General features: G+C 39.4%; 1 protein-coding gene across 1 annotated transcript; it reads left to right on the top strand.

The window, feature by feature from the left end:
* Window positions 1–5,285: 5,285 nt before the first annotated feature.
* On the top strand, window positions 5,286–14,544 carry LOC128119787 (GLIPR1-like protein 1). The gene is made up of 5 exons (XM_052753368.1): window positions 5,286–5,523; window positions 7,794–8,036; window positions 9,793–9,890; window positions 11,791–11,876; window positions 14,422–14,544. The coding sequence occupies exons 1-5, from the start codon at window positions 5,329–5,331 to the stop codon at window positions 14,499–14,501; spliced, it is 702 nt and encodes a 233-aa protein (XP_052609328.1). The 5' UTR covers window positions 5,286–5,328; the 3' UTR covers window positions 14,502–14,544.
* Window positions 14,545–15,854: the final 1,310 nt, after the last annotated feature.

Raw genomic sequence — 15,854 nt, 5'->3', positions numbered from 1 at the left:
CTGACCTCTAAGATTATAATACAATACATTTGTATTATTTACAGCCACCCAGTCTGTTCTAAGATTTTAGAGCAAAATTGGGAAACTAATAATCTGCCTATCTGCCCTACCACATGATCTCATTCTTCTTTATACTCATTTCTCAAGCCATTATGGATTTTGATATTGTCAGAGTGGACGAACGAAAATATTTCTTCCGAACTGGTTCGTAATGTATAAGACAAGTTGAATATTAGCGCCTTTTTCATCCTGATGGAATGACATAGCATTTAGTAGATGGCAACAATATCTATCATTTCATGCCCAGTATACTCTAACCCCAATTCTTTTGTACCTTATCTTTTTTGTGCTCCCCACCCCACCCCAGATCCTTCTCCTCTAAAAATCACTCACTTTAGGCCAGGAATCCTATGCTAATAGTAAATTCAAGATTATTTTGCAACCCAGAGAAAACATATTCTGAAAACGGGACAAATCATCAGATTTGAAAATAATCCTAACCATGCTTCAAGTGGCTCTCTTTTCAGTGACCTTTCAAAAGATGCAACTTTTATGTTCTAAGCCCAAGGCCCATTATTTGATCATGTCACACAAGCTACTACATTTGTAGGGTAGGCTTGTAGTCCAGTGGTTCTGGCACTTGCCCAACACATCCAAGGCCATGGCTTCAATCCCAGAACAAGTTACTGTTATCAACTAACAAGTGATTTTAATTAGGAAGGTTCCCATAGGCTCACATGTTTGAATATATGGTTCACACTTGGTGGATTGTTTAGAAAGGACTAGGAGGTGTGGCCTTGGTGGAGAAGGTGTGCCTCTGGCGGTGGGCTTTGAGGTTTCAAAAGCCCAAATTAGGCACAGCCTGATGTAAGATCTCAGCTACTGCTCCAGTGCCATGCCTGCTTGCCTGCTGCCATGCTACCTGCAATGATTGTCATGAACTCACCCTCTGAGACTGCAAGCATGCTTCAGTTCAATGCTTTCTTTTATAAAGTGTCTGTCACGGTGCCTCTTCACAGCAACAGAACAGTCACTAATACACAAACCAAAGTTGAGATGGAGATGTTGAGCAGCCAATATATGGCTTTCTCTGACACACTACCAGCCTCCCAGATTCATACCTTAGTAACTGTTGTGGCCATTCCAAATAATTGTATGACATTTTAAATCATTTGACTTTGTTTGCAATTAATAAAAAGAGCAATGTCCTGCTTCTACTGTCTCCCGGAATTCTCCAATGTCATTAACTTTCTGAATTTCTAATGTCCAATCACAACCACAAAAACTGGTATTTACTGCCCTTTGTATGCCATAGATTCTTAAAAATGATTGTTACTTGATAGAAATTAATTCACTCCAAACGTCCATATACACTTGGAATATACCCATGTTGGATTCATTTCCGTATATCTGACTATGACAATAACAAGGCCAACATACAAGTCTTTCTGAAAACAATCTGGAAACAATTGGGTGTTTGCAGCATGGAATAGCACCAAGTACTCTTCAGGAAAACTGTAAGTTTATAAAAGCCATGACTACTGGGACTGCTCACTTTATATTTCAGAACTTAGCAGAAAGCCTTGAAAATGAGAGAATTCAGTCAATTAGGTATGAGTTAACTCAGAATGACACAGCATAAAAGTGATTCAAGAGTGTTTAAAGGGAAATGATGCTATAAGGGGCACACTGGAGTCTAGAGGATTAGCATCTGCCTACCAGCACCCCAATTAGAGAAGCTAAAGATTTGGACAGGGTTTCTAAAGCTAAAATCACCCAAGCTCCTGATTTTTTTGTTTGTTTGTTTGTTGGTTTTTGGGTTTTTTGTTTTGTTTTGGTTTGGTTTTGGTTTTCGAGTCAGGGTTTCCCTGTGTAGCTTTGCACCTTTCCTAGAACTCACTCTATAGCCCAGGCTGGCCTCGAACTCACAGATATCCGACTGCCTCTGCCTCCCGAGTTCTGGGATTAAAGGCATGCACCACCACCAGCTGATAAGGTCCCGATTTTTATACTGAGCAAGATGAGACGCAGAAAAGTGAATGTCACTTGGTTTAAATGTGTGCCACTAATTACAGAGTCTTAATTCATACCCGGCCTCTGAATATCCTTCCAATATTCTACCTTTGCTTGGCACAGAAAACAGAGGCCTCAGGAAGCAAATTGTTGTGAGGACTAAAGAATAGATATTTTATGCAAATGGCTGAAAGCTGGGCCTTGGATTGCACTGAGGGACAGCAAGGCTCCTGGCCCACTCAAACCACTTCAGGTATAAGATGCTAGTGTGTAGTTAATATTGCTGACTAATGTCTTGGGTGATCTTAACCACTGAGTCACCGCTTCATCCCTTCCTTGTTTCTTAACAATGACCATTTCTACCTCCCATTATTATTACTTCTCTCCTGATTAAAAGTATCAGTGGCTTTGATTTTGTTTACACAAATTTTAAAGAGTCAGAACACAAGTGAATGAAAGAGATAAAGGGAATCTAATCTACTTCATAAACAAGGAAGAGTGAAAAGATTAATAAATACAGTTCAGTACTAAAATTCCATGAGGGACATGGACTAAGTCCACCCTGAATCTGTGGTGACAACCGACCCAAGATCTGAAAATGAACAAAAAATTGTTCTTAATTCAATTAAAATCTTACTTCACAGTACCTGAAGTGCTCCAAAAGGAATCCACTGTTGCCTTCACCCAGGACTCAAGGGCAGGCTAGGGACACAGAGCAAGCCACATTGCCTTGACCTAACAATATCAGCTCTGTAAAGCCCAAAACAGGAATAGAAGGCTGGACCGGTATAAACCAGGGTGATTCCACCAAGAACTACCTTCTGGGAGCTTCCCACAGGCAGGCCCAAGGGGCAGTTCCCAGCAAACACAACAGTTTAGACCAGAGTCTCTGGTTGCTAGGCAACAGGGCTCTAGTTCACTAGGCTTCCTCTTTGAGCTCTCCAACTTCCTCAGTAATATTAAAAGGGGAAGTTTTTATTCAACTCCACGTCCTCGGTTCCCTCTTGGAAACCTCTGGGTCCAGTGCTGTGTATCCCCTCCCACCACCCAGCAGACCAGTTTCCACACCCTGCACTCACAGGCAAACTCACCCAGAAGTCTAAGAGGTTTCTGCTTTAAGACAGAGCTTCCCAGGCCTGAGAACCCTGCTCTGCCCTAAATCCTGGACTGGAGTCACAGCACAGGAGGGGACTTATTCACAGCAAGCTTCTCCTGCACCAGGAGAGCGCCAAAACCCGGGAAGGATCAAGACCATTGGTGGATTATTCATTTAATGGAATTCTTTTGAACATTATTTCACAGAGCAACTACTATATGTCCAGAGTCCAGGTTATCTGAGGAGAAAACAACATAATAGCATCCTGAATCCCAGTCTACCACCAGTTTTCCCACCTAAATCTTAGCTATTTCTGTAACATCTTTGACACACCTACCTGGCCATTAAGGGACAAGGTTAGCCTGAGATATTTGTAAAATTCTACTCCAATAATAATAGGTAGTATCTTGATCAATGCAATGTCAGATCTGCTGCAGATCTTATGAGGGTTAATTTTTTTTGTCAACTGCAGTATCTTTCGAAAAATGTCTAAATATGCACATTAAAAACAGTTTCACATTAAAATTTCGATCTCATTTGAAGGTATGAAAATATGTCTTCTCTCCCTCCATAGAAATTCTTGAGGGTCCTCGGATTTGCTGGTGTTGTTTGTGTGTGTTTGGTTTGTTTCTGTTGTCATCTCATAACTTAATTTCTGCTATAGAAAAAAAATGGTAACTCATTTCATCAAAATAAGTTTTTGGTTATTTGTTTTGTTGGCGAGGCTAACTGATTGGGACAGAACATTCATTGAGTGTAAACATGTATTTGCTTGAACTAAATGACACTATAAATAACCTAAGTATGAAATGAAACAACCTGAGAATTACAGATATTCACCTAGAAATACTGGAAAGTATTGATGGATGTTACAGAAAAGTTCTGGCTTATGAGTGAATAACAGTGACTGACAAATGGATTTAAAACAGTAAGCCAAACGAAGGTGTGTGGTGATATATTGTGTACCCCAATAAAACTTGTCTGGGGATCGGAGGACAGAGCCAGCCACTAAATTAGACATAGAGGTCAGGTAGCGGTAGCACACATGCCTTTAATCCTATCACTAGAGAGGCAGAGTCTGTGATGTCTGCGATCTCTGTGAATTCAAGGCCCCACCGGGCTACACGAAACAGAGCCAGGCAGTGGTGATGCGTGCCTTTTATCACAGGAAGTAATGGGGCAGGCCACAGAAAGGTATATAAGGCATGAAGAAACAGGAACTCTCTCCTTGAGGCTGAGGATTTCGTAGAGGTGAGCTAGTGGCTGGCTGTTCTGCTTCTCTGATCACTCAGCTTTCACCTCAATGTCTGGATTTGGGTTTTTTAATTATAAGACCTTTTAGGATTCGTGTTAGAAAGGTGAGTTATACTTGGTTTTCAGGAAAGTGAATAAGCAACATACTCTGCTCAGAGTCCTAGCCTGCAGAACACAGATGACCTAGAATCTGCTAGTATTCATACAATAGGGAGATTTTTACAAGAAGAATTCATTTGGCTCTAATTTCCCACACGCCTATAGTATTTTTATTTTTCCAGATAATCACTCAGAAGGAAAAGGAAACAAAATTCTAAATATTTGACAAGGTAATAACTGAATGCTATAGGTTGCCATGGGATTACCAGTTGCCTAGACTATGTTCCCAGCTTCTGAAGAAAGGAATAAAATAATATGCAGCTTATTTTAAAAGAGTAAAAAAGCTAAGCATGGAAACAGAGTCTATGAAACTCATAAATTATTTGCTCTTTTGCCCCCATCCGGACAGGGTCTCAACCCTTGACTAGCCTGGAAGTCGATGATGTGTAGATCAGGCTGGCCTCACACTCACACTTCCTGACTCCGTCTCCTGAGTACAGTGATAAAACCGACGGCTCCAATACGTGCAGCAAAGTCACGGTATTTTGTTTGCATGGGTCAACCTGACCCTCCTCAGCACTCTGGGACATCCCCTTTCACAATCCAGGCTTTCCATGCTGAGATTAGCTCTTCAGAAAGCAAGTTGGTTGGTTAGAACTGTGCACCAGAGGGCGCCTCAGGCTTTCCCTGAGAATTTAAGGAGTGGCTCAGAACTCTGTGTGCATCCGTCTCCATGGCAACACTGAAGCCAGGGAAGCAGTCTGCTGCTCACTACACAGAAGACCAGCCTAATCAGAAGGCAGAGCCTGTGTAGAGGGTGATCCCTGTTCTGGCGTTTTCAGTAGGGGTATCCTCTACATCTTTCCATGGTCCTGATGAAGAAACTTAATTGTTTCTGGACATTAAGTCTATGGTTGTTAGCCAGCAAACTTCCCAAGACATTGGGCAAAAGTCTCAAGGTACCATCTATCTATGACCAGAAATTTATACACGAGGTTGTCGACAGCCATAATGAACTTCGAAGCAAGGTCAACCCCCCGGCAGCCAATATGAACTACTTGGTGAGAAAGGGTGTGCTATCCATAAGAAATAGTTTAAGCAGAAGGCTCTTAAATCAATTGTCTGGGTTTTTTGTTTGTGTTGTTTTTGTTTTGTCTTTTAGCTACACCTCATATGATTCAATAATTAATTAAATAGGCACAGAATTTCTGTCCCAGAGCCAGGCAGGCATTCTGTGTTTAAGACATGGCAGTCTGGGAGTACTATAGGAACAATGGTAATTAAGGTTTGAAGGACATCAAGGGCCACTGAAATGTTATCTAGTTCTACTGCTGATGTTGACTAAGAGGGACACCAGTTGAAGAGCTCTCCTAGATCAAGAGGCCATAAAAAAGGGTTATTGAGAGGTCTCGTTGGTAGTGGTAATGTAGAGATAACGGGTGTAAGTCCAACCAGCCAGAAGACAGTGATGGGCACTAGTTCCACATAGGAAGAAAGCCCTCAGTAGTTAACACACATGGTGATGTCTAGTGTCTTCATTTAGTTTTTACTGCTCGCAAAAACACTATCACCAAAAGCAACTTGGGGAGGAAAGGGTTTTTTTTTTAACCACACACTTTAGAGCCCTTCATGAGGGGACCTCAGGGCAGGGACTCAAGGCAAGAATCTTTAGGCAGGAACTGAAGCAGAAGCCATAAAGAAACGCTGCTTACGGATTTTCTTCCCGCGCTGTGCACAGCTCACTTTCTTAGTCCACCCAGGAGCTCTTGCCCAGTGCTGGTACTGTCCCCAGTAGCCTGGGCACTCTTACATTAGTCCTTAATCCAGAACATCCAGGCCTACACACTTGCCCCATGCAGTCTGATGGATGCATTTGATCTTTTGAGGTTCCTCACCTTAGATTTCTCTAGCTTGTATCAAGTTGACAAAGAAATCTAACCAGGACATCTAGGTAGAAAAGTAAGTGGTTAGTCATGATATAAAAGAGGAAGTTGAGCCGGGCGGTGGTGGCACACGCCTTTAATCCCAGCACTCGGGAGGCAGAGCCAGGCGGATCTCTGTGAGTTCGAGGCCAGCCTGGGCTAGAGCGCGAGATCCAGGAAAGGCGCAAAGCTACACAGAGAAACCCTGTCTCGAAAAACCAAAAAAAAAAAAAAAAAAAAAAAAAGAGGAAGTTGAAGCAGGAGAAAAATAGCCTATGTGTATGTGTGTGTGTGTGTATATATATATATATATATATATATATATATATATATATATATATATATATATATATATACCTATTGCAAGGAGAAGTTGAGTGGAGACCTTTAGTGTTAGAGTGATACAGCTTGTTTGATTTACTAGGACAGGTTACAGTTTGGAGGACCATTGTTAGTTGTAGCTAGAGTTTTCCTGCCTGGCCCACAGTCAGAACAAATCTCTCTCACCCGCCAGTCCCACAGCTGCTCAGACCCGACCAAGTAAACCCAGAGACTTATATTGGTTACAAACTGTATGGCTGTGACAGGCTTCTTGCTAACTGTTCTTATATCTTGAATTAATCCATTTCTATAAATCTATACCTTGCCACGTGGCTCGTGACTTACCGGCATCTTCACATCCTGCTTGTCATGGCGGTGGCTGGCAGTGTCTCTCTCCGCCTTCCACTTCCCAGAATTCTCTCAATTCTCCTCTCTGTTAGTCCTGCCTATACTTCCTGCCTGGCCACTGGCCAATCAGTGTTTTATTTATTAACCAATCAGAGCAATTTGACCTACAGACCATCCCACATCAGTTAGTCTCTGCAGAGACTGAGTTGGGGAGGGCCCCTGGCCTTGACCTGGCCACTTCCTGTGTCCATTGCTTCCTGTTCACCATATAGAAGTCCCTGGTGTTAGCCTCATGATGGGCCCAGAAACATGGCACCAAGTGACCACCATATCCTGAACTCTCTGAAATGGTGATTTCAAAGTAACTTCTTCTTTAAGCTGTGTGTTTCAGGTATTTGATTATTGTATTAAGAAAATAACTAGCCGGGCGGTGGTGGCGCACACCTTTAATCCCAGCACTCGGGAGGCAGAGCCAGGTGGATCTCTGTGAGTTCGAAGCCAGCCTGGGCTACCAAGTGAGTTCCAGGAAAAGGCGCAAAGCTACACAGAGAAACCCTGTCTCGAAAAAAAACAAAAAAAAAAAAAAAAGAAAGAAAAGAAAATAACTAAAACAACAAATACTTTTTTAAAAATGGTGTCTTTAAAAGATCTACAATTAACTGAATTTATTACAGTTATAAGAGTGATTTTATTGTAAGCAAATATGTACTAATTAATTTAATTGTTTTCTATTTTTTCAGTATTGGGATAAGAAATTAGCAAAAGTGGCTGAATCATGGAGTAAAAAGTGCCAATTTGCTCATAACCCCTGTACTAGTAAACGACATGGATGCATTAAAGATTATGACTTTCTTGGAGAAAACATATATTTAGGTGGAATACAAACTACACCAAAACATATGATTACATATTGGTATAATGAAAGTCAACATTATAATTTTGAGACCATGGCATGTTCTAAAGTTTGTGGACATTATACACAGGTATGTACTTGACAGGTTATTACGTGACAGGTTGTTAAGTAGTTCTTGTGTTCATTTTAATTACAAGAAACATTTTTCAGTATTTTCTTTTACATTCATTAAAAACTCCATTTTATTGGGTATTCCATGTACTGAGTGTAGTTTTTCTAATCTTTAAAAAAATGCTACTCTGCTGCCATTTTCTTCACATTACTAACAACAAGAAATCTACTGTGATTCTCTTGCTCAGCCCTGTGGCTTTTCCACACCTAGGACTGTGTTGACTTACTTCCAGTCTTCATCAATTTTACATCAGGTGTCCGGGACATCTTCACATTCCTTGTGCTATAGAATCTTGAGCTTAGCATTCCAAGTCTATAGATTAAAACACATTTGCAAACCCTAGGTTGCTGATCCTTACAACACTTCCCTCCCCTTTCCCTCGTCCTAGTGGCCTGCTACCAGTGTTGGAAGCGTGAGTGAGCCATGCCAGTTTGGTGCCTCTCTTATGTTTATGGAATTTTTCTCTCAGTGATCAATTTGATAATTTTATCACTGTGTCTTTTACTCACAGTCATCTCTTCCACATGCCAATGTCCCATTAATTGGATTTAGTTTACTTTCTTTTTCCTCTTTGCAATTACATTATAATTACATCAGATTCCCCCATCCCTCTCTTCCCTCCAGCACTTCTCCTGTACCCCTGCTAGCTCTCTCTCAAATTCATGTCCTCTCTTTCTTTAATTGTGGTTACATATGTACGTGTGTGCCTAAATACATAAATACAACCTATTCAGTCTATATAATGGTACTTATATGTATATGATTTCAGGTCTGACCACTTGGTATTGCATAACAAATTTGGGGGTTCTTCTCTGGGGAAGACTACTTCTCCCACTCTTAATGTTCCTTAGTTGCCTGTAGATCTTGTCCAGCATTGAAGCCCAGTGAGATGCCTCACTTCCTCGTTAGCATGTCTACTGGTGTGCTCTTTCTTCAGGTCTCATTTAGGGATCCATGTTGATGAAACTCAATGGGTGTAGCTTATACCCTCTCTCCCACTATGAATCCTGAGTCTATGTACAAGAGTTGTATTATAGATGTATCAGTTGGGTTAGGACACCACAGGGTCACACGCTCTCTGCATTGTGGCTTTCTGTAATGATATCCATGTGTTGCAAGGAGATGTTTCTTTGACGAAGGGTAAGATGTATACTTTATTGTGGACATTAGGATAAATATTTAGAATGCAGTTAAGATTTATGCTGCTTGGGTAAATTGGCAGTTGTAGGTCCTAGTCCAAGATCCATGACTTCACTCTCTAGATAGTTGGCTAGGTTTCCAGTAACATACATGATTTCCTTTTTGTTGAGAGGACCTTAGGTATAATTAGGGAACTGTTGGTTGCTGTCAAGGTATGTATGTATGGAAATTGTTATAATCATTACTAGTCTGATTTTGATGTTTCTTGTAATATGCCCACACAGAGAATTAAACTATGCTTCCTTAGTTTCTAGAAGGAATTATGATTTTAACCATGTATTATATTATGGCTTAGTTATTAAGTTATCCTTTTGGTTTATGATAATTATTTCAGAAGGAAAACCATTTAAATTGCCCCTACAAAGGCCACTTTAACAAAATATAACTTAATGTGTTAGATATTAGGAAAAAATGTAATAAATATATGTATGTAAGTAATATTGTACATATTCTCATAATGAATTGTTTACAAGGATTGTTTCAATATGATACTTCTTAATTCCTTTTCTTATAGGTAGTTTGGGCCAATTCACTTAGAGTTGGGTGTGCAATTTCAAATTGTCCTAAACTGGGAACCTCAACTGGACTATTTGTATGTAATTATTCACCACCGTAAGTTAATTTGCTGAAATGAAAAAAATTTCTAAGGTGATCACAAATGTTTACAAAGCTGGGTGTGGTAGAGTACACCTTTCATTCCAGCACTCAGGAGGTAGAAGCATCCTGTGAGGTCCAGGCCAGCCTGGTCTATATAATGAGTTCCAGGCCAGTCAGTGCTACATAGAGAGACTCTGTCTCAAAAGCAAACAACAACAACAACAAAACCCAAATGTTACAAAACAAAATCTTATGCTAGACCCTAAAGTATTTTTGATGCAGTCTCCCTCTGCAAAACAAATTTTAAAAATGAAAACAGAATGGTGACAAGTATTGCCTAAATGAAAAGTCTCTCCATTCATGAACTATTTCAACATAAAAAGAGAAATGATAGAAATTTGTGGTGATATATTGCGTACCTAAAGATCAGAGAACAGAACAAGTCACTAGATTAAACAAAGAGGGCAGGAAGTGGTGGCACACACCTTTAGTCCCAATACTTGGGAAGTCACACGCCTTTAATCCCAGCACTAAGAAGGAAATGATGGCTGGGCAGAGAAAGATATATAAGACATGAGGAGACAGGAACTAAAGGCTTTTTCAGGCTGTGGAGTCCTAGAGGTTCCTTTGTCTCTCTGGTATTTCAGCAATTATGTCAATATCTGGCTCCAGGATTTTTATTATAAAACCATTTAACAATTTGTGTTAGAGAAATTGATTCTAAAGTTTAAAAAGGGGAGGCTGGGAAGATGACTCAGTCAGTAAGATGGTTGTCTTGAGTCATAAGGACCTGAGTTTGGTCCCCAGCACCCACGTAAAAGGCCAAGCACGGAGGGCTTACCTATAATACCAGCACTGCCCTTACCGAATAGGCAGAGTCAGGAAGATCCCTGGTACTTGCCGGCTCAGCCAGTTAAACCAGTCAGTGAGCCACAGGGTCTGTGAGAGACTGTCTCAGAAAACATGCTCGAGAGGGACTGAGTCAGACACCCAACAGTCGTCTTTACACACATGGACACAGGCACATGAACACAGAGGCAAAGGTAATTTAAAATAAACTGCCATAAGATGACCTAAACGTAAAACACAAAAAGGTTAGCAAATGCAGCTCTAATGAACATTAACAATGGAATAAGAAAAGAATGAAATTACTTTCTTAAGAGCAATTTTTTGAGGAAAGAATGTAATTGTTAAATGCCCTGTCGAGAGTTCTTGCTCAAGTGAAAATATAAACATAATGAAGTCTAAAAATGAAATTTAGGACTCTAAATCAAATATCTACAAATATAAAAGGAATATTTAAACAGGTGACAACTTGTTTCTTCAACAAACAAATTTTAAAGCTAAAGATTTGTAAAGGAAAACACAAAGAATAAATACACAGGACTGATGAAAAGAAGGTGAGAGATGGACATGTGTGTATCTATGGCTGCTCTTTCTTCTGCCTTTCACTGAGCAGCTAAAGCAGGATGACAAACACTGCCCCCAAAGAAAGGGAGAATACCATTTCTCCACATAGCAACAGGACTGTGTAACTGCTGTCATGCAGCATCACATTTCTTTGGAAGAAATCAAGTAAGGCTAACCATTGATGAAAATCACTAGAGGACAATGTCACTTTCTTACAATTCAGGCTTTTGGAAAGGAAGAAGGGGCAGGAGGGGATTGGGGAAGAGAGGAAAGAGGGAGAGAAAGACAAAGGAAGGGAAGAAAAAGAAAAGGAAAGGAAAGAAATGAAGGGGGAGTTTTGATGGTTTCTTAGTACATAGGAAATGAGTCTTCTGTTGAACAACAGCTGTTGCTCTTGTTCTTTCTAATGTGTAACTTACTGAAAGACAGAAACAGCTTGCATAAATGTAGATCTAAAAAAGTTAAAAGAGCATCATTGGCTCATGAATGTTCTCCGTTTTTGCAGAGGAAATTATAGAGACACCAAGCCTTACATAAAAGGAGAGTTCTGCTCCAAGTGTACAACAAGTGACTGCCAAGATAATCTCTGCCGTAAGCAAAAAGGGAAAATAATAACATCAAACTTAGACAGTATTGTTTTCATCATTTCATTAAATCTTGTTTTATTTCTAGCTCCTACTGTTTTCAATTCCTAGATGACTTGGTTGTTTCTATAAGAATATAAAGCACTCACCATATTTTATATACAAATATATTTAGTTTGGATGATTATCCCCTGTAGTTGGTTGTTGTTTTTTTAATCCCACCATTTTGGTGGCCTGCCACCCAGATCCTAAATAAATCACACAGGGAGGCTTATTCTTTCTCAAGAATGCCTGGCCTTAGCTTGGCTTGTTTCTAGCCAGCTTTTCTTAACTTAAATTATTCCGTCTATCTTTCTCTATTTCTGTATACCTTTCTTTACTTCTTACTCTGTGGTTTGCTGTGTGGCTGGGTGCCTGGACCCTGATGTCCTCCTCCTTCTTGCTCCTCGATCCTCTCTTCCCAAATTTCTCCTCCTCTTTATTCTCTCTGCCTGCCAGCCCCACCTATCCTTTCTCCTGTCTTGAATACGGACCACTGAGCTCTTTATTAGACCAATCAGGTGTTTTCAACATACAAAGTAACACAGCTTCACAGAGTTAAACAAATGCAACATAAAAGAATGCAACACATCTTTGCATCATTAAAACAAATGTTCTACAACACAAACAAATGTAACCCATCTTAAAATAATATTCCACAACAACCTCTTCCACTGATATTTTCCCTTTCGAGTAAAAAGACAAAAACAAATTAAATACAACTCATATCTAATTTGATACCTGATTGGGAAATGTTTCTCTATCTTTGTCTTTCTCCAAATTATTCAGAAATTATTTGACTGTTCTTGCCCCTTTGGTTTTGCAAATTCATTTTAGAGAAAACTGTCCATCCCAAATAATCGGCTCTGGTAAGTACATTGGATTTAGGAAGAAACTAGACTTTCATGCTCACTTAAAAATTTGTAGGAAGTTATAAATTGAAGACGGTAGAGGTAGCTCATTGGTTAAAAGTATATACTGCTCTTTCAGAGGATCCAGGTTCAGTTTGCAGTACCCAGGCAGCTCACCATTGTCTGGACCTCCAGTTCCAGAGTATCCAATACACTCTTCTGGCATCTGAGCTTACCTGCACAAACCAACATTCAGACATAGACATGACACAAAATTAAAAATAAAATCTCTAAGAAATGATAAATTTGGAAAGAAATATTATCACATGGACAACTTTCACTGAAAATAGTGATTTGGCTATTTTTTAAGTCTTATCATTAAGTTTTGAAATGTTCACAGTAGTGGTTTTGCAATTCAAAGTAGATGCCTCACTGGCTACATCTTGATCAGAATGCAACAGGAAGTAGACTGACTCACTAGGCATGACTCGAGCATATATGAGCTCTCAAAGTCCACCTCCACAATGACACACTTCCTCCAACAAAGCCACACCTCCTACTAGAGCCTTTCCCTTTGAGCTTACGGGACCCAATTACATTCCAACTACCACAAAGACCATTAGATACTCTGGCTTTTAACTGCTTTGTCTGTAGTTATGTTCCATCTAAGCCCTGTGACCTCTGATATGTTTTCCTTTCTATTTGTATTGGTCAGTATTAAAAATGTCTAGATTAGTTGGCATCTTTTTTAAAAGACAGGAATATTGGTAAGGTTTAAATATGTAGGTGTTGGAGCCAGACACCTTAACTTGAGGAGTGATTGAAGGGATTAGACATGAAACATCATACAAAGCGATATGAACACAAAGCAAAGGAAGGCATCAACACATACTGGATGTTGTGAGGAGTCCCCCATCATATTTATTAACCCAATATATATTTTTCATGGTGTTAAGCATTCTGAAATGACCACTTTTGGTGCTTTTATTCATTCCACTGAAAAATTAGGGACAGCTTTCCTTCATTGTTTTCTCTTTTCTGGTAACCATTATGTCCAAAGCTTAAAATCATATTACATGGTAGGAAGTGAATGGAAATACATCAGTGAATGGGGGTAGTGAGCACACAAAAAGAATGAATTTTGAGCACACACATGATCCTCTTAAAATTCAAAACTGAGGAGAAAATTTAGATGTTGGAAGGATGAATTTGGAGCGAGTATCACTACAGAAATGAAGATCATATTTAAAACTTCACATAAAAGAATTGAATTTTCCTCAGAAACTTAAACTGGGCATGGTAGAGTGCCAAAATGAAGTTAATTTTTTGTGGGTTTGCCTACTTTAGATATTTATACATCGAACACAAGAGGCATTCTAGAAATATATATTGGCAAGATACTATTATTAGGCAACATTGCAAAGATTTTAAGTTCAGTAAGTCTTGAAAGTTTCCATTTTTTGAGCTCAAAAAATCTTCTCTGACTTGATTACCTTATCTTTAAATCTAAAAAAACCAATCAATATTTTTTCATTTTATACAGCTTTTCTTTCTTTCATTAAACCTCCATAAATTATACATGAGAGTACATACAAAAGTATTTCAGTTATTGTTTCTTTTGGAAATTAAATGGAGCTTTTAATTGTTGTGTTTTATTGACAGGTCACAACATTGGAAGAGCAACTCAGCAGAGAGCATGCCATCTACTCATGCTAGGTTTTATTCTTCACAGAATATTTTAATTGTCATTTTTATTGAGAAAAAAATTTTAAATGCTACAATAAAGACTATTTTCTGACTAACCAGGACTCAAGTTCTGTTTAGTTCTCCATTATATCTTCTATATTCTTGTCTGAGATTTAAATTCAATGTCTACTTTTCCACTCAAAAAGGATATATATATATATATATGTATGTATATATATGTGTGTGTGTGTATATATATGTGTGTGTGCATACATATATATACATATATAGCATAGATAATGTATTACATATAGATAGGTATTAGTATAGAAATTGGGAAGCAGTAAAGTTAAGGTTGCATTTGTATTTCTTAAGATTGTTTGCTGATAATGCACATCTATGTACGTCTGTGTGTAGGTATGTGCACATGTGAAGACCAAACAATGTGGTAAAGTGTTTGCAACACTGAACAGCACCAAGTGATCTTCAGTAAAACTGTAAGCTTCTAAAAGCCATGACTACTGAGGCTGCTCACTTTACATCTCAAGACTTAGCAGAAAGCCTAGACAATGAGAGAGTTCAGTCCATTAGCTAGGAGTTAACTCAGAATGACACAGCATAAAAGTGATTCATTAAAAAAAAAGAAAGTGATTCATTCAAATACTGTAGGGTCCGAGGAAACATTGAAGGAAGACCCCAGATTCAAATAGTATACAAGACCAAAGAGCATTTACTATACCAGCACGCATGTGGGGTCGGTCATCTGTACAAAATGGCAACCACCCCGAGAGGGACATGCAGGCTCCTTTTAAGTACAGCTAAGGGGAGTTCCAGGGTCAACTACATAATAACTGCTTGGTTAAGCAAGTAGCAGTTATATTAGTATATTTCTAATTGGCTGAGGTTTAGTCTTCTCATTTTTGGACACATCTGCACAAGCTTGGACATGACTCAGAAGGGGGCTGCTGGGTTTGTCCTTGAGATACTGTGAGGCTGACTTAGACCCTCTGGGTTTGTTCTCTCCCCAGACCCTGAATGTAAGGGCCTTGTAGATAAATGGCCCTTTGATGGGAAGACACCTGTTTGTCCTTCTCAGAGAACTGGAACCTAAATTCAGCTGTGAAAGTAGGGAGAGTTTAACCCCTTCCATACAAATAAGTGTGTTCAAAGGGAAATGTTGCTATAAGGGGCATACTGGAGTCTACAGGATTAGCATCCACCTACCAGCACCCCAATTAGAGAATCTAACGATTTGGACAGGGCTTCTAAAGTTAAAACACCCAAGCTTCTGATGTTTACACTGAGCAAGCTGAGACCCAGAAAAGTCAATGTCACTTGTCTTAACTGCATGCCACTTACTACAGAGCCTTAATTCATACCCAGCCTCTGAATCTCTTCCCAGTATTCCA

This window comes from Peromyscus californicus, unplaced genomic scaffold (assembly GCF_007827085.1).
Source record: "Peromyscus californicus insignis strain IS unplaced genomic scaffold, ASM782708v3 Scaffold_24__1_contigs__length_46423439, whole genome shotgun sequence".
NCBI classification, from domain to species: Eukaryota; Metazoa; Chordata; class Mammalia; order Rodentia; family Cricetidae; genus Peromyscus; species Peromyscus californicus.
Note: the sequence above shows the minus strand (reverse complement) of the source record. Positions and strands in the feature narration are given on the sequence as shown.